Source organism: Epinephelus fuscoguttatus, linkage group LG16, assembly GCF_011397635.1.
Source record: "Epinephelus fuscoguttatus linkage group LG16, E.fuscoguttatus.final_Chr_v1".
NCBI lineage: Eukaryota > Metazoa > Chordata > Actinopteri > Perciformes > Serranidae > Epinephelus > Epinephelus fuscoguttatus.
Genome location: NC_064767.1, coordinates 23,411,962 through 23,430,987, shown reverse-complemented (window position 1 = coordinate 23,430,987; position 19,026 = coordinate 23,411,962). Strand labels below are relative to the sequence as shown.

The 19,026-nt window shown below is 42.4% G+C and overlaps 1 protein-coding gene across 4 annotated transcripts in view; it reads left to right on the top strand.

The window, feature by feature from the left end:
* dst (dystonin) overlaps nt 1–19,026 on the top strand; it is a 132,630-nt gene that overhangs the window by 101,805 nt on the left and 11,799 nt on the right. For all 4 annotated transcript variants that reach the window (XM_049600887.1, XM_049600886.1, XM_049600889.1 and 1 more), the window contains 26 exons: nt 2,459–2,700; nt 2,834–3,040; nt 3,189–3,308; nt 3,464–3,571; nt 3,658–3,876; nt 3,959–4,162; nt 4,938–5,169; nt 5,674–5,900; nt 6,252–6,374; nt 6,486–6,587; nt 7,144–7,245; nt 7,542–7,715; nt 8,142–8,297; nt 8,449–8,646; nt 9,274–9,402; nt 11,271–11,441; nt 12,582–12,737; nt 14,214–14,420; nt 14,697–14,816; nt 15,441–15,610; nt 16,349–16,508; nt 17,076–17,270; nt 17,352–17,480; nt 17,773–17,916; nt 18,101–18,289; nt 18,802–18,931. In XM_049600887.1, the coding sequence (XP_049456844.1) occupies nt 2,459–2,700; nt 2,834–3,040; nt 3,189–3,308; nt 3,464–3,571; nt 3,658–3,876; nt 3,959–4,162; nt 4,938–5,169; nt 5,674–5,900; nt 6,252–6,374; nt 6,486–6,587; nt 7,144–7,245; nt 7,542–7,715; nt 8,142–8,297; nt 8,449–8,646; nt 9,274–9,402; nt 11,271–11,441; nt 12,582–12,737; nt 14,214–14,420; nt 14,697–14,816; nt 15,441–15,610; nt 16,349–16,508; nt 17,076–17,270; nt 17,352–17,480; nt 17,773–17,916; nt 18,101–18,289; nt 18,802–18,931 (4,314 nt within the window). The remainder of the gene's footprint in view (nt 1–2,458; nt 2,701–2,833; nt 3,041–3,188; nt 3,309–3,463; nt 3,572–3,657; nt 3,877–3,958; nt 4,163–4,937; nt 5,170–5,673; nt 5,901–6,251; nt 6,375–6,485; nt 6,588–7,143; nt 7,246–7,541; nt 7,716–8,141; nt 8,298–8,448; nt 8,647–9,273; nt 9,403–11,270; nt 11,442–12,581; nt 12,738–14,213; nt 14,421–14,696; nt 14,817–15,440; nt 15,611–16,348; nt 16,509–17,075; nt 17,271–17,351; nt 17,481–17,772; nt 17,917–18,100; nt 18,290–18,801; nt 18,932–19,026) is intronic.

Genomic DNA, 19,026 nt, shown 5'->3' with positions numbered 1-19,026 from the left:
GAAGGGTGGGTGTTGCGCTTTTGCAATAATGCCGTTTCACAACTGCGGGTCAGGATGGCATTATCAGCAGTAACCATCGTATGAGTGCTGTGTAGAGTGACGGCAATTAGCTAGCCAGCCGGACAGTCCGCCACAACAACTAACAGAGAAGCTTGGATTACAACACACACAGAGGAAGCGTGACTTCAGTCTCTACTCAGGACCCCATTACTCTATTATATCTTTACATAGTAAATTTTTGTTTGGTGCTATATTAATGCTCTGAATGTTACAGCTAATTGTAAAATGGTGTAAACCAGTGGTTCCCAACTGGTCCAGTCACAGGGACCAGATTTCTCCTTAGCCATTTCAAGGTCCACACAGTTTAATACATTCAGTGTCATACTTGCCCTTAGCAATGTGTTTGTTCTCATTTGCTGTCTCTGTCAAGTGGCTGTCTGTTAGTCACTCACTCTACAGCTGGAAACACTTTAAAATAAAAGCTCTGTGCTGGAAATACACTGTACTTAAAAATTCTGACACATGTGCGAGTCACTCGCGGTCCAGTCAGAATGGACCCACGACTAGCTTTTGGACCACGACCCACCACTTGGGAACCACTGGTGTAAAACATGCAGTTGGTTGTAAGCATGCATTCTTTTTTATTTTGGATGTTCCAAGATATATGACATTTAAATGTGTGGCCTCAAACATAATGTTGTCTCAAATACATCACTGACAGAATTTCTGCAGGATGCTGCATACATGAATCTGTCTCTGTGTTAAGACAACTGAACAGCATACTGTACTTCCCCTCACTAAAGCAGAAATACAAAACTCCTTGAATCAATGTACAAAACCCAAAACCAGTGAAGTTGGCACGTTGTGTAAACCGTAAATAAAAACAGAATACAATGATTTGCAAATTATTTTCAACCTATATTCAATTGAATACACTGCAAAGACAAGTTACTTAATGTTCGAACAGGTAAACTTTGTAATTTTTTGCAAATATTAGCTCATTTGGAATTTGATGCCTGCAACATGTTTCAAAAAAGCTGGCACAAGTGGCAAAAAAAGACTGAGAAAGTTGAGGAATGCTCATCAAACACTTATTTGGAACATCCCACAGGTGAACGGGCTAATTGGGAACAGGTGGGTGCCATGATTGGGTATAAAAGCAGCTTCCCTGAAATGCTCAGTCATTCACAAACAAGGATGGGGCGAGGGTCACCACTTAGTGAACAAATGCGTGAGCTGATTGTTGAACAGTTTAAGAACAACATTCCTCAATGAGCTATTGCAAGAAATTTAGGGATTTCATCATCTACGGTCCGTAATATCGTCAAAAGGTTCAGAGAATCTGGAGAAATCACTGCACGTAAGCGACAAGGCCGAAAACCAACATTGAATGCCCGTGACCTTGATCCCTCAGGTGGTACTGCATCAAAACCGACATCAGTGTGTAAAGGACATCACCACATGGGCTCAGGAACACTTCAGAAAACCACTGTCAGTAACTACAGTTCGTCGCTACATCTGCAAGTGCAAGTTAAAACTCTACAATGCAAAGCGAAAGCCATTTATCAACAGCACCCAGAAAGCGCCGCCCGGCCGGCTGGGCCAGCTCATCTAAGATGGACTGATGCAAAGTGGAAAAGTGTTCTGTGGTCTGAGTCCACATTTCAAATTGTTTTTGGAAACTGTGGGCGTCGTGTCCTCCGGACAAAGAGGAAAAGAACCATCCGGACTGTTATAGGCGCAAAGTTCAAAAGCCAGCATCTGTGATGGTATGGGGTGTATTAGTGTCCAAGGCATGGGCAACTTACACATATGTGAAGGCACCATTAATGCTGAAAGGTACATACAGGTTTTGGAGCAACATATGTTGCCATCCAAGCAACGTCTTTTTCATGGACGCCCCTGCTTATTTCAGCAAGACAATGCCAAGCCACATTCTGCACGTGTTACAACAGCATGGCTCCATAGTAAAAGAGTGCGGGTACTAGACTGGCCTGCCTGTAGTCCAGACCTGTCTCCCATTGAAAATGTGTGGCGCATTATGAAGCGTAAAATACGACAACGGAGACCCCGGACTGTTGAACAACTTAAGCTGTACATCAAGCAAGAATGGGAAAGAGTTCCACCTGAAAAGCTTCAAAAATTGGTCTCCTCAGTTCCCAAACGTTTACTGAGTGTCGTTAAAAGGAAAGGCGATGTAACACAGTGGTAAAAAGGCCCCTGTGCCAACTTTTTTGCAATGTGTTGCTGCCTTTAAATTCTAAGTTAATGATTATTTGCAAAAAAAAAAATAAAGTTTCTCAGTTTGAACATTAAACATCTTGTCTTTGCAGTGTATTCAATTGAATATAAGTTGAAAAGGATTTGCAAATCATTGTATTCTGTTTTTATCTACGATTTACATAACGTGCCAACTTCACTGGTTTTGGGTTTTGTATAATTTACTTTCTATTTATAGGTGATGAGGTGGTTGTGATCCAAGGCAAGCTGGATGGAATAAAAGCAAAGTATGCTGAGATCAACTCTATGAGTGACGGCGTTTTGAAGACATTGGAACGGGTTTTGAGTCTGTCCACTAAGCTGCAGCATACTCATGAGGACCTGAGCTCATGGCTCGAGAAAGTGGAGGCTGAGGTCAGCGCTTTTGCTGATCAGGAGCCAGTGGGCGAACAGCTCGTTCATGCACAAAACAGGCAGAAGGTAAGAGTGTCGACAATAAAATACAATCTTTAACATAAAGTACCTCTAACAGTCAGTGAACTGCTTTATAAAAACACGTCTGTGTATTCATTATGCTGCTTATGTTTTCTTAATGTCATGTCATCATGTCCAGGCCTTGTTGAAGGAAAGCAAAGACCAAAAACCAGTCATGGACAAGCTGAATGAGTTGAGCAGCTCTCTTCTGGATCTGATCCCTTGGCACACTCGTGAGGGTCTGGACAAACTGGTGACAGAGGATAATGAGCGGTACAGAGCCGTGTGCGACACTGTCACCCAGCAGGTCGACCAGATCAACGCTGATATACTCAAGTCACAGCAGGTAAACTGATAAACAGCTTTTTCTCCTTTGGCTTTTTCCTTGTCTTTTTTTTCCTATTTTAATTGTTCCCCTTCTACTTTAATTTCCGTATTTAATTAGGAGTTGTTTTCAGCGACGGAAAATGTCAATGATCTCTGTCTGTTTCCAGTTTGAACAGGCTGCAGACACCGAACTCTCCTGGCTGACCGAAGCTGAGGGGAAGTTGCAGTCGATGGGCGAGATCAGGCTGGAGCAGGATCAAACCACAGCCCAACTCCAAGCACAGAAGGTTAGCCTATCATACTGTATGTATGTGTGTGTGTGTGTGTGTGTGTGCGCGCGCGTGGGTGTGGGTGTGGGTGTGTATGGTTAGACTACAAAGTACAGTAAACACAGCGGCTTGTTTTGTAACGCCCAGCCCAACTCACTCTACCGGTTTTCCAGATCTTCTCCATGGACATCATGAGGCACAAAGATGCTGTGGATGATATTGTGAAAACAGGAAAGGCCATAATGAACAGCAAAAACCCAGAGGAGAAAGAAATCTTGAAGGTGAAATCAAATTTCCAATTTGAAATGGGTAATTATTCATTTAGCATGTGCACATGAGTAAAAGGACCTTCTTGGTTTTCCATCAGGCTCGGACCGAGACACTCTTGGAGAAGTACGGCGTCGTCAGTCAGCTGAACTCTGAGCGCTGTCTGCAGCTGGAGCGAGCCCAGTCTCTGGCCAGTCAGTTCTGGGAGACCTATGAGGAGATGTGGCCATGGCTCCAGGAAACCTTGAGCACCTTCAGCCAGCTGCCTCCGCCTTCAATCGAGTATGAAACTCTCAGGCAGCAGCAAGAGGAGCTCAGGGTAAGATGCCAACAGAAGCAGGTGTCCGGTACAATACTTTTATTTGAGCAATGAAAAACCTAATGTGTCATATCCTCTCCAGCAAATGCGAGAACTGATTGCCGAACACAAGCCTCACATTGACAAGATGAATAAGACCGGGCCTCAGCTGCTTGAGATCAGCCCGGTAGAGGGAGTGCCTATCAGAGAGAAGTACACCGCCACAGACCAACTCTACACTAAACTCAAGGCTGATGTCAAGCAGAGAGCTGCGACTCTGGATGAATCCATCTCCAAATCCACCCAGGTGAGCAGCACTTATTCACTGGGTTGTTCTAAGGCAACGTTTCTTGCCTTTTTTTTATATGTATATTTGAAATATTCAATTTAATGTCATAATAAAGTTAAAAGAACCGTCTACTTCCTATCATGGTCCCCATCGTGTCTATCCATGATAAAATTCGGAAGAAATTAAATTTTTAAATGTTGACTATCAGCCAATGAAGGTCCAGTGTGTAGGATTAAGGGGCATATATTGGCAGAAATGAAAAATAAAATAAAAAAAGTGCATTTTATTTGGTGTATTATCACCTAAAGGTAGGAATCCTCATATTTTCGTTGCCTTAGAATGAGCTGTTGACATCTACGTAAGGAGTGGGTCCCTATTTATGGAGATTGCCATGATGTACTGCCATGTTTCTACAGTAGCCCAGAACAGACAAACCAAACACTGGGTCTAGACAAGGCCATTTACGTATTCCCATCGGCCACAGTAGTTAGCAGCCCCTCCACGATAAGCTAACCAGCATAGGAAAAACATTGATTTTAACGGCTTTATTCAGTGTTTTTACCGGGTTAAGTCACCGGGTCACTTTGTTTTGGAGAAGAATAAACCTCTGCGGATAATTCGTCTCCCAGTAAAAACCTCCTGAACCTCTGGATCTTGAGTGTTCAGAGAAAAAAAGTTAGCAAACATTAGCTAGTGCTCAGCTAGTGGCCGTCTGCAATGAGCTGAATGAGTGAGATTGTTGTATAAAGTATAATTACAAACTGAGGTGTTTCCTCTCTTCATTCTCCTCCAGTTCCACGATAAAATTGACCCAATGCTGGAATCCCTGGAGCGGATCGCTGAGCGCCTGCGGCAGCCTCCGTCCATCTCAGTGGAGGTGGAGAAGATCAAGGAGCAGATTACTGAAAATAAAGCTGTTTCTGTGGATTTGGAGAAGCTGCAGCCCTCTTATGAGACACTGAGGCAGCGGGGCGAGGAGATGATCGCACGATCCGAAGGAGCAGACAAGGACATATCTGCCAAAGGTATGGTATATGTTATATCATCTTATTTGTTTGACTTTATTCCCTTTCTTTTTTTATTTCACTGAATCCAGTTACAAGGGTCATACCATAATAGGGCTTTGGGCTGATTATAAGAAGTAATAAGACAAATAGTTTAATGAAAAGTCAACAGTAGGAAAACTATCAGAGGCCAGATCTTTAATTCTCCACCTATCAAAACATGTGCAATCACTCTTGAAATCCTTGGCTTTAGGTCTTAGTTTGAGTGTTGGATCAGACGTTTTTGTTCGCTGGATTGCGAAAGCTTTCCTCCAGGTGTGGCTTTAATGGGGATGCCATTCTTTTTTTAGGTACACGGAAAAAATCAAAGCACTAAATAGTTTCTCATAAAACCTGTGAATGTGTGAGACGTGTTCCCGAGAGCTCACAGCTGATGAACACAGGTCGATTGTTGTTGTCTGCTGTTTGTAGCCCACATTTTATGGTAATTGATTTATTTATTTATTATTTATTTTCCACCACAAGTTGTACAAGACAAACTGGACCAGATGGTGTTCCTCTGGAACGACATCCAGGCCTTGATGGAGGAGCGGGAGGCGAAGCTGCTGGATGTGATGGACCTGGCAGACAAGTTCTGGTGCGACCACTGCGCTCTCATCGTCACCATCAAAGACAGTCAGGACCTGCTGAAAGAGCTGGAGGAGCCTGGAGTCGATCCCTCGGTTGTCAAACAGCAGCAGGAGTTTGTCGAGGTAGACAGATCTCCAAAATAAAACAATTGAAATGACCAATGGGTAATTAAGACTTAAAGAGGCCTTCTTTCAGGGGCTAGATCCTTTTAACTCTTCCACTCCAACGTAACAACATATCATTGGCTTAAACACAAAGAACAAGGGCCTGTGATACAGGCAGAGTCATAAATGGCGCAACACGAGCTCCTAAAATCAGATTTTAAAAAAATCACAATCCATCGCCTTGCTTATAGTATCACGATATATCACAGTATACTGAATCGTAACCCCTGTATTGTGATATGTAATGTATTACCAGATTCTTGCCAAGTCCTAATCTATTTGTTTTAAAACTGCTATTTATTTCTGCAGGGATTCAAAGAGGAGATCGATGGGCTGCAGGAAGAGCTTGACGTGGTTCAAAACCAGGGTGCAGAGCTGTTGACTGCCTGCGGGGAACCTGATAAACCTGTGATAAAGAAAAGTCTTGATGAGGTAACAGATAACACTCAAAATCATCTTTACAAAGACAGTTTCTTTATACTTGTGTGTCAGTTTCTTTGCCTGCATATGGCTTGTGGTGAAGTACTGGTGTCGTTTTTCCAGGTGAACTCAGCGTGGGAAAATCTCAATAAGACCTGGAAGGAGAGAGTGGAGAGACTGGAAGAAGCCATGCAGGCTGCTGTGCAGTTTCAGGACGGCCTGCAGGTACTTTGATCTTCGCTTTGTTGTATTTAAAGGGAATCATGAATGAAATGAGGTGTGACACAGTAAGATGTACTCTAAATTCTGATATTACTCATCAAACAGACTTTTTCATTACTGTTACTTATTATTTGTCTTCATTGTAGAACTTATAATAGAGTAAACTTGCTCACTGATTTTACATGAAACCACAGATTACAGTGCTTTTTTTATTGCGCTTGAATGAAGTGATGCAACAGTTTATGAGAGACCTATTAATTCTGAAACAATAAACACCGACCACAGTGCTTCACTATATTTAGCTCAAACTTTGCCTCGAGTGTATAAAGTTCTGCTAAGATGTTTTCATGCCGGGGAAGGAAGAGTCCTCTTCACGCCTGCTTTAAGGATCACACTCCTCTAAGATGATTTTCATTTTTAGTGTTTGTCTGTCAGCCATATAGCTTTACTGCAGAGTAGCTGTAAGATTCAGGGCATAACATGACACTAGATGTGAAACTTGACTCCCTGTGCACTAAGCTTTTCTCACAGTAACAATGGTTTCCCACGTTGTGCGCAGGGTATGTTTGACTGGGTGGATATTCTGGAGAACAAACTGGATTCGATGTCACCCGTAGGCACAGACCTGGAAACTGTCAAGCAGCAGATTGTAGAACTCAAGGTAAAGTGTGAGATTTGTTTTTATGAATAATCTTCTTCTCCTCTTTAACTTTACTGCAGCATCCACTGTTACAGCGCCTCTGTCATATAACAGCTGTGTTTATGTTCAGTGATTCATAACCTGCTCTCGTTAGTACAAAAACTTTATAAATATAGCTTTATAAAGTAGTCACAATGTCTTTGATGTACAATAAGACAAATCTAGCGCTGAAAGGACGTAGTCAGTAGGGCCAGATGTAATACCTACAAAGCTTTGTACTTCTGTTGACTGACTGGGTGTACCAATATGTGTTTCAGGAGTTCAAAGGAGAGGCGTACCAGCTACAGATTGAGATGGAGCGCTTGAACCACCAGGCAGGCCTCCTGCTGAAGAAGGTGACAGAGGAGGCTGATCGCTGCGCAATCCAGGAGCCGATGTCCGAGCTCAAGATGCTGTGGGACAACTTGGACGAGAAGATCATCAGCCGACAGGTAAGAAAAGGGAAAGAGGGTAGAGGAAGAGCTTCAATTCAAAATTAAAAGTTTTACTGTACATCCAAATTTTTGTCTTTTTTTTTTGTATTTTTAGAAATTTTGTTTTGTTTCCTTTGTTATAGTTTGTTTTTGTCACTGAATTGAGGGGAGGTCCGTTGTATAAGCCTACATAAAAAGAAATCATGGCTAATTTATATTTTGCAGTTCAGAAATGAATCTATTTACACCATTCAGTGTGGCTGTTAATACAATATATAATAAGTCTCTATGGGTTGTATTTATATCATACCTCTACAGCTCCTAGTGGACTAGCAAACAGACTCAACAATGGATCAATCAGGCTGTAAAATGTGTTGTGTTGTATGCATGTCATGTGCTTTTGCGTGCTGCAATATCGAATGGTTTAATCTGTCATTAATCCAGCACAAACTGGAGGGAGGCCTTCTGGCACTGGGCCAGTTCCAGCATGCACTGGACGAGCTTCTGGCCTGGATGAGCCACACCGAGGAGCTGCTCAACGACCAGAGGAAGACCGGAGGAGACCCCAAAGCCATCGAGATAGAGCTCGCCAAGCATCATGTACGACAAAAGATATTTTTTTTTCCATTCAAATTCAGTGTTACATTTCATTTAATCCATAGAAACAGAAGAAGGCAGTTGAATCATCGTCCTTTTGTTTTATAGTTAATTCCAAAATGAACTTTGGCTATCCAATGAACTATCTCTACAGGTTCTCCAGAATGACGTGTTGGCTCACAAGGCAACAGTCGAGACAGTCAATAAGGCCGGTAATGATCTGGTGGAGTCCACAGCTGGAGAGGAAGCTTCAGGTCTGCAGAGCAAACTGGAGAATCTCAACCAGCGGTGGAAAGCCATCCTGGAGAAGACAGAGCAGAGAAAGCAACAGCTGGAGAGCTCTCTGCTTCAGGTATTAAAATCGTTTTCATCACAACTTAATGGCCTCATTTGTCATTTTTCATTGTTTAATAAGCTGTGATTGATTCTTTTCTCCCAGGGGAGCGATTAAGTTATGTCAAAGTCATAAATTGTTTTTGGAGGAGTGATCCTTATCGCTGCCCCCTCCTCATTCCTTTTCTATTCATAACTTTGACCTTTAGCGGGGTGCTTTGATGCGAGAGGGGAAGAAACAAAAATATGTCCTGGATTTAGATTTTATTCAAGAAATATTTGAAAAGTTTCTCCAGAAAATACAAAATCTGTTCCAGGTTGAGACTGTTTTATAGATGAGAGGATTTATCAGAAAGGAAGTGCCAAAAAATCCTGTCATAGGATTTATTTGGTAGCCAGTTAATTTACAAAGTTTAACAGTTTTAAAAGTTAATTTAACATAAAAGCAACACCTTCTTATCTTGCAATTTTTTTATTAACATTTCAGGCTTCTTAATTTGTGCTGCTGAATACCACAGATAGTCACTTCTCTCCAAATGAATCCAAGGAATTAATAACTCAGACATCCTCCTGTCTGAGCCGTAGGTTGCTAACAATGAGTGTGTGTGACACCTTTTGTCCTGACTCAGGTTGTATTGTGTTGTAGGCCCAAGGTTTCCATGGTGAGATAGAAGATATGCAGCAATGGCTGAAAGACACAGAACGTCAGCTGTTGGCATCAAAGGCTGTGGGAGGCTTACCAGACACGGCCCGGGAGCAGCTTAACGCCCATCTGGTATGTGTTTAACAATATGAAAGGCCGCATACAGATGGCAGGCTTGTAAGGAGACGACGATGTCTTTTCTGTGTTTTATCTGAAGTGTGAAAATTAAATGACACTGCAAAGTACACTACTTGCATCCCCCTGCAGAAAACGACAAAAAGCCTTTAAAGTGTTTCAAATTGATTAAGCCGTGTCAGGCTATAATGAATTTAGGAATGTTTCCCGTCTTTGTTTTCCTTCTCTCTAATGGAGAAACCCAAGACACTTTCACAACAAACTCTCCCTGAAGGAGCATCAGTAGTGACATTTTATGGAACCAAAAACAGAGGGATTACTGGTGGGAACATGCCTCTGAGAGCCTAATTCTTTCACCATTTTTGGACTAGATTTGGAGTAACACAAAAATAAAGTGTACTGACTGGTCCCTTACATGCACGTCAGACACTTCAGACTCTTATATTGTTATCCAAAATTAAAGCAGAGGCATCATTACAGAAACTTCCTAAGCTTTTTATTGAATATTATTACATTACCTCACTTTGGGATTACGAGATTTAGGATTTTGGGCATTACAGAAACATGTTTTCTGACTGCATTCATAGGGGAAAAATCCTATCTTATCTTAGGATAAGAAATTAGCTATTACAGAACCATCTTAACTTAGAATGTTGCCAAAAATGGCAACAGCAGTGTTTTTAGGTCTTTATGACAGTGACAGTGAAGATGACAAACATGAACATCGATAAGAGGGCTGTTCAAACTGTATAATGATGCTTAAAACTTTGACCATGTGTTAATGGGTTTATATCAGCTGCCAAGATGATTCATTTTTAATTGGACTGTCATGCTATATGTGGTTTTAGAGAGGCCTACAATGAGGCATTGTTGTCTGCCAGTGGCAACAAGTAGGGGCTCTTTTTATTATGGCTCGAGTAGGCTACTGGTACTAATCAAAGATACAGGCATGACAGGTCGATTGAAGAATCAAATTTACAGTTAAAAGCCCTGTTTGCACAGGACTTATGTGACCTGGGCACCTCTCGTGTTTTGTCAAAATTGCAGAGGTTGTCTGTGGTCTTAATCACATGCAAATCTGCCATGGAAGTAAAAATTCAACTGCAAATAACCTACCATATTTCACCAAATGAGAATGAGAATAGTCTCGTGCGAATGGGCATCTCTGTGATTTGGGGTGGTATATAGGTTTTCTGTTTTCCCTGCCCCTGGTTTCCGCCTCTTTCCCAGTGGAGAATTATGGAGGCTGCATTGGCAATTATGAATGAATGTTTTGAAAGCATTTTGGATGCAGGAGCTCATGTCGCTACACAGCATTCATCAGGAAAGCAAAATCTCGAAAGACGATAAGAAAGATCACGTGTGGTAAAATCGGTTCTGTTTATTTATCCCACATTTTTTGAGAAAGAAAAGAAAAAAAAAAGGGGGTTAATACTGTACGTCTCTGCTCGTAGTGCTGTCTGATGTTTCTGTGTTGTGTAGAGTGGAGTTACAAATGACTGCGTATCATACCAGGGGGAAAATATCAGACTTTTCTTATCTTGTGTGAAGGTGCTGAACAAAACTCAGATGTGGGAGGGTTGTTTCAACTTCACTTCAGGTCCCCAGGTGATACTAGTCCAGTGTAAAAAGGGCTATAGTTGAGATTTCTTTAGTTAGGATAAGAGGTCTGAGATAGGATAGAACACAGCCATGAGTTTGGGAATTGCCTCTGTAGTAGAAAGATTTTTCCTATCTTTGAAACTCAAGTTAAGATAGGACAAGCAGTCGGGATATTTTCCTGTAATGAGGCCCCAGAGCTGTAATGTAGTCCATTTGACGAAAGCATCGCTCCCCTCATGTCTTTGTGTCTTGTTTTCTTGCAGGAGTTGTGTTCTGCCTTCGAGGTGAAGGAGGAGCTGTATCAGGAGCTGATGAACAAGGGCCACCAGCTGCTCGCCTTAACACCCGAAGGTCCAGACAGCAACACAGAGCAGGACCTCGCCAACCTGAAGGACAAATGGGAAGCGGTGCAGGGGAAGGTCGCTGAGAGAAAGGTATGGAGTTAAGAGTTGCGGTGAAGCTGCGTTGCTCTCAGTTTAATGATTCACAACTTGAGCGTTGGGTCTCAGTGAGAGATCTTTGACATACACTTGAGCCATGACTCTGTATGTGTAAGCCTCTAATCCCGGTGCTGATAATGAATGGTGTCAGGAAAGCGTGCTGGCAGGGACACACAGGATGCGGTTTACGGTGTAGATCACAGCAGGCGAGTTACCATCTGAGTCAGCGTGGAACAACTGCGGTCTTGTCTCATGTGTTTCCACAGTGAGCAGTTGACAAGTGCATAAAATAAATAATCGAGCTAAGCTAATAATTGAGCCAAAATAAAGACTCATCAGTCACTGTGTTGCTCTTTTGGAAATCTTATTTATGTTTTATGCCTTTGTGGCATTTTCTCACTTTTGTTGCTACGATAAATAAACATCGTTTTACGTCACAAAAAGAGAGATAAATCTTCTCTCCTTTACCGCTCTCACTCCAGATATGGAGCTGCTCATTCTGGCTGCTTAAGAGTTTGCTTTTGCTTCCTATTTACTTTGGTCCAGTTCCCAGGAATTCAAAGTCTGGTAAATCTTGGAGCCGCACAGAGTTTGCAGCTGCCAGCCAAACTCTCCTCAGCAATGTGACACTTCTCTGGTCTAGTGAGTCAAAACCAAGACTTTATTCAAATAATAAAATAAGTAGAGACGACTACACTGCAGTTCCATATTTAGCAAGACTCTCAACATGACCCACAATGCATGAGAGGAACACATTATTATTAAACCCTCATCAGGTTTGTAATGTCATTAACGCAGCGTTTACAGTCATGTGATGAGTCCCGGCTGTAGCAAATGGATGTTTTCCAGCGATGGAGTCACTGTGGATGTTTCTCTCATTCAATTAAAAGCTCATCATTCCCCTTTCTGCTCCACCACCAGCCTCTCCAGAGATGTTAACTTCCCCCGTTTAAACTGAGGTCATGTTCGGCACAGTTGAAGTGTAATTCCCCCCCCCCCGTCTTTATCTAGTGTTGTGGCAACCCAGCATTTTGTTTTCAGCATCATGATACAGGTTATAATTGTGATCTGTTTAGAGAGAAAGGATTATTTCCATCGCTACAAATGGAGCCTGATGATGTGTCCTGTCTGCAGGTGAAACTAGAAGAAGCCTTGACGCTGGCTACAGATTTCCACAACTCTCTGCAGGACTTCATCAACTGGCTGACCCAGGCTGAGCAGACGCTGAACATGGTTTCCCCCGCTTCCCTCATACTGGAGACCATCATGTTTCAGATTGATGAGCATAAGGTAATGTTTGTACAGAGACACGGCCTCTAAAGTGAAATGAAATGCTGATGACATGATTTATGTTTTTTTTAATGTTTGCACATGACTGCTGTTACTGGCTTTTTTTCCTGATGCTAAGTGGAAGTGTTTTATGCTGTGTCTGTTAGCCAACATCAACTTAAAGGAATCTTTGCAGCTTTAAATCCTAACAACGTTGGTAAAATGTGTAAATGAACTGTGGTAAACTTCCCCACATCTTGCCAGGGCCCAGATCTCCCTGCTCATTTGCCAGCAGATTGTTGCTGCCTCTTGGGGTCTTGAACTCCAGATTGTACTTCCTCATTTTTGGCAGCCCTCCGCCATCACAGACCAAGCCCCTAGGAATAGTGCCGGACTTTAAAGCCAATTTACATAATAGCCAAAAGTGGAATTACACCATCTGGGTCCGTCAAGTGATGCCATGAGGCCCAAAAAGAGTTTTTCGCATAGACTTCCATTGTAAAAGAGATGTCTGTAAATCAGTGGATACTTTTTTTTTTTTTTTTTTTTACATCAGAGCCTGTCCACTTGTTTCTCGATTAGAATTTTAAAAGTTAGCCACTCAGCCGCCCTCGGCCCGCTGTAAGTCTGTAGTGTGCTGTCTGTGTGGGCCCCATAATGTGGAAGATCTACTGTAACACGTCATGCAGTGGAAACAGAGCACTAAGCAGCTTTTATCAGAATGAACGGGGGCTGGTCTTCAGTGTGACCACGTCTCTTAATACATCCATGCCACGGACACAAAAATTATAGAAGCAGATCAGACTGTGAAGCTAAGCAGTGCTGATCAAATAGAAACCATGATTATGTCACTGTGTCGTCTTTTTGTCACCTAAAATGTCTGCAGAAACATATTTTAGTGCACTGTTTGGCTGTAATATGAGAATTTGTGAAAAGGGAGCACCACAGAAGCCACACAGTTTCCTGTATTGAAATACGGAGGCTGAAAATACTGACATCAAACGGTAAAACTAAGCAGTGCTGATCAAATATGAACCAAGATTCTGTTTGTGTGTTGCCTGTTTCTTGCCTCAAATGTTTTCAGAAACATATTTTAGTGTACTGTTAACCTGTAATTTGAGATTGTTTGGTACATACTCTTTTTCTGACAAGCACCTTGCATTCGTCACCCCCCAGCGGGAGTGTTTATTTATAGGTTTTCTATTTCATAAACAAAACAAATGTCACAGTCTTTTTTCTCTGTCTTCACTGGTCATATAGCAACAGTTTCAAAAGTATTAGTGTCATTTTGCATTGACAGCCGAGTTTTGTGAAAAGACCACCGTTCCAGCAGTGGAATTCTTCATTAATGACTCCATCTGTTGCATCATGTAGAACAAAGCTCATTAGCACATCAATGAGATGAATCACATTACCTCTGCTGTCAATTAAAAAGCCTGTTCCCCCTTTTGATACTATAACAGCTGACCTAAAGCTCTCTCCTCTCGCTCTGTGCAGATGTTTGTGACAGAGGTGAACTCCCACAGGGAACACATCATTGACCTGGACAAGACAGGAACACATTTGAAGTACTTCAGCCAGAAACAGGATGTGGTCCTGATCAAGAACCTGCTGCTCAGTGTGCAAGGCCGCTGGGAGAAGCTGGTGCAGCGGTCTGTTGAGCGAGGGCGTCTACTGGATGACGCCAGGAAGAGGGCCAAACAGGTACTGATATGTGCATATTTATACTGGGTTTGAATCAGGCTTTGGTTCACTGCTGTTGGGACTTTTTTATTATCTTTGGAAAGCTCTGGAAATAGTATATTAAGCCTGTTTCATATTCAGTCTGCATCTTATTACAGTGTTTTCATTAGTGTGAACCCTTTCTGTTCTCTGGGCCTGAAAAGTTAATCATTTGAACATTTAACAGGACTCGGCCATTAATCAAGTGAAATCATACCTTCTTCAAAATGCTTTGTTTGTTTCTTTATCCTTCATTAGTTCCATGAGACTTGGAATAAACTGATGGAGTGGTTGGACGAATCCGAGAAGACTCTGGACTCGGAGGTGGAAATTGCCAACGATCCAGACAAAATCAAGACGCAGCTGGCGCAGCACAAGGTGACTGCGAGTCGTCTTATCATGATTTATTACCAGGAAAAGAATGAAAGTTGACATAACCAAGCACCTTTTGGCAGTAGTTTCATTCATTTCTGCATCCAAGCTATTTTTAAGTCAGAATAATGAGACAGCTGTTTAAACGCCATGTTTACTGCGTGATATGTGAGTGTTGGACGTAGAAGATTCCAACAGCAAAATCTATTTATGGGACTTACAGTATATACAGAATGCATTAGTCGCGCATTTGCTTGCGTTACAGAAAGTCCTGTCTTGTTGTCTCTGCAGTGTTATGCAGGGATATTGTGCTAATCCTATCATAATCCTGGGATGGACCAAATGTATCATGAGTGACCTTGCTTTTGGATACTTTTAATCTCTGTGAAGCAGTGGCTCTGGAGTTTTGACCTCTTTTTTGTTTCCCTCACAGAATACAGTCTCCTTAATCCCAAAACACACACATACAGATTAGGATCTGACATGCCAATAGTATTAAGGCGAAAATCTGAGAAGGATCACTGTAACCCTGTGCATCTGAAACTACAGAGTCTGAACAATCCACTAAACTTGACTATTGTCTGCTTGTTCATTTTCCCAATTTTCTTTTACAATGTTTCTCAAACACAGGAGTTCCAAAAAGCTGTGGGCAGCAAACACTCTGTGTATGACACCACCATTCGAACAGGGCGGGCGCTGAAGGACAAGACCTCCCTTCAGGATGATAATCAGAAGCTGGACGACATGCTGAGTGAGCTGAGGGATAAATGGGACACTGTTTGTGGCAAGTCAGTGGAACGGTAAGGATATGTCCTCTTGTATTTGTTGCTGTATTTTACATCATAAACTACTCTCCAGACTGTTTGTAGTAAGACTATTCACTCACTTTTTAAGGGCACCTATTATGCTGTTCCTTATTTTTCTGTCATGTATATATATATATTTATATATACTCTTACAATGTTGGGTGTACATATTAACCATGGCCAAAGTTTTAAATAATGAGGTAAATGTGTAAAATGAATCCCTTTGAGCAAAAACCTCAGGCTTCAGACTGTTTGAATACTCTGTTTCCAATTATGTTTTTCTACTTCAACACAAACCGATGTCAGCTCTTGATGGATTTGGTTGTATGCTTATCTGTTCCAGGCACGCACTGCAAGTGTTTACATCACGTAGACGCTACATGCTAACGTCAGGAAAACATGTAATCTCTGTTGCCAATGTTGTAAATTTCCCTCCCGCCTGCTGGAACATGTCCAGTTGTGTTAGAAGCTTTTATTGGTGATTTTAAACAGGAGAAAGTTCCACTATAGTCAGTCCCCTCAACCAATCATAGCAGAGGGCATTTTCAGGAGGGCCGCTTAAAAAGATGGGCGCTAAACTGAGCTTCTCAGACAGAGGGTGAATACAGCTGTCCAGCACAGACAGTATGAGGAAAATAAAGTGTTTCTTGAACCTTAAAGCATGTAAACATGAGCAGAAACCCAAAAGTATGAACCTGAAAACGACCACTTTCCATTCATGCTCTCCTGCAGACAAAACAAGCTGGAGGAGGCCCTGTTGTTCTCCGGCCAGTTCACAGACGCTCTCCAGGCTCTCATCGACTGGCTGTACAGAGTGGAGCCTCAATTGGCTGAGGACCAGCCCGTACATGGAGACATAGACCTCGTTCTCAACCTGATAGACAACCACAAGGTAGGCGACAACACCAGACCACATAACAGCACGACCCAAAGCTGTGTTGCTCTGCAAGTTGAACACAGGTCAAAGACGTCTTTAGTGGCAGCATCGAAACCCAACTTCAAAAGCTTAGAAGTTTTCACTGCTGCATCGACACCACCCTCTCTTTTTATCACTCATTGTTTCTCGTCACAATAGGAAACAAAGGACACTTAAACCTCACCAGGGTTGGACTATTAATTCAAACAACAAAAGCACTAGCATTGGAGTACCTTTCCACTGAGAGTCCCTGTTCTTTGAAGTTTTTCTTTCCCGCAGGCGTGTCTGGAAAACTGATGTTACTGCATGTTTGCTCATCTGCAATGTTGTCATCAATAATAACTGCACGATATCAGCAACACAAGTGCCCTGTTTTTTGTTGCACCGACAGCTGTGATTGTGACCAAAGATGTAATCCACAAGTAGAATTCCCCTCTGTTTTTTCTCTCTGAAGTTATAAATAGCAGAAATATGCTTGAATCTTATAATAGTAAGCATGCTATCTGTGGGTTTAGATTGTACTTATCTGATTGGCTGCCGCAGGTTTTCCAGAAGGAGTTGGGAAAGAGGACAGTAAGCGTTCAAGCCCTCAAACGTTCAGCCCGGGAGCTGATCGAGAGCAGTCATGATGACTCGTCCTGGGTCAAAGTCCAGATGCAGGAGCTGAGCACTCGCTGGGAGACGGTGTGCAATCTCTCGGTGTCCAAACAGGCACGCCTGGAGCAGGCCCTGTGTCAGGTACTGTCGAGCACCTACAGACTTTAAATAAAAGGTATAATGAATCTGTGAACCTGACTGATTTGTGTCCTGTGGCTGCAGGCTGAGGAGTTTCACTCGACTGTTCATATCCTGCTGGAGTGGCTGGCTGAGGCGGAGCAGAGTTTGCGTTTCCATGGCAGCCTGCCTGATGATGAGGAAGCTCTGCAAGCACTTATTGAACAACACAAGGCAAGCAATGCATTTATCTTTTGTTTCATCTTGACTGAAACTTGTTTTAATAAATACATTTCACATGTTGACATCTTTTTGTACTTTATTTGATTCTGTAGTTGCGGCATGTCTAAAAGTACATGCCATGTCATCTTTCATGCCAAAACGCAGTCTTGCAGATATTTTACTTAGCAATGATTTCATCTTATTGAGCAAGCTCTGCCTTGCTTAGACATCGAAACGACTTCATGAGCAATCCTTCAATTATCCAACCATAAATCTAAACTCGCTCCCATTTGCTGTGTTTTAGGAGTTCATGAAGAAACTGGAGGAAAAGCGAGTGGCTCTAAATAAAGCAACAAGTATGGGGGAGGCGATTCTGGTCATCTGCCACCCAGACTCTATCACAACCATCAAACACTGGAACACCATCATTAAAGCCCGGTTTGAAGAGGTCAGTTCACAGCTGCATACATGCCTTTCATACCCACACGTATGACCGAGCACACAATTTGGATGCTTCAAGCTACAAAGAGGAAGACTTCCTCAAAATTTACATTTTGTGGTGGCACGTGTGTGCCTCTTCACACAAAAGGAATTGCTGTGTGTGAGTAATGTGTGTGATGTTACTGTTACAGGTACAGGCTTGGGCCAGGCAGCACCAGCAGCGGCTGGCCACGGCCCTCACTGAGCTGTTGGCCACTCAGGAGCTGCTGGAGAATCTGCTGACCTGGCTACAGTGGGCCGAGACCAACCTCAACGATAAGGACAAGGAGCAGCTGCCGCAAGAGCTCGAGGAGGTCAAAGGCCTCATAGCAGAGCACCAGGTAAACTAAAGCTGCAGATAAAAAGAATCCTTGTGTAGTTTTCAGTCTCTTAAAGGAATTCTTAATCCCCTAAATTTGTATATCAATTAATTGCCCCGTTTTAAGTGGAATTTGAATAAAACTTTGATTTTTAGCATAGATAAGTTTTGATTTTAGTTCAGTTCCTCGTTGGAAAGGGCTGTCTGTTTGAGAAGTACTGAGGATACAGGATAAATGAGACTTTTACGGATTATACTGCACAGATTGTTTGAGAGTTTGTATTTGGATATTTTTGACATAGTTTTGCTGTTGTTAAATGTTGACCCCTATTATTTCAATTCATCTCGAATTTTCTTGATTCACCGTAGTGGCATGCACAGTATGGATTCAATGTAACACAGGTGAATTATTGATATACATGTTGCCATTTGGGGGGTTAAGTATTTCTTTAAACTGTTACATTTTATTTACAGTAGCTGACTGTAGGTGTATATGAACCAATCTGGAGGCATACATGTTGCTTTTCCCTGCAGGCATTCATGGAGGAAATGACCAGGAAGCAACCCGATGTTGACAAAATCACCAAGACACACAAAAGGAAAGCTGCTGTGGAACCCCCAGTCCAGTCACAGATCCCCGTGCTCGAAAAAGGAAGAACTGGAAGTACGTATCCCACAAATACCCCTCAGAGAGCGTGACCTGAGCCATCTGGCCCAGTGTTTAGTCACTGCAGGGTGACTCCACATCCTCATCTTGTC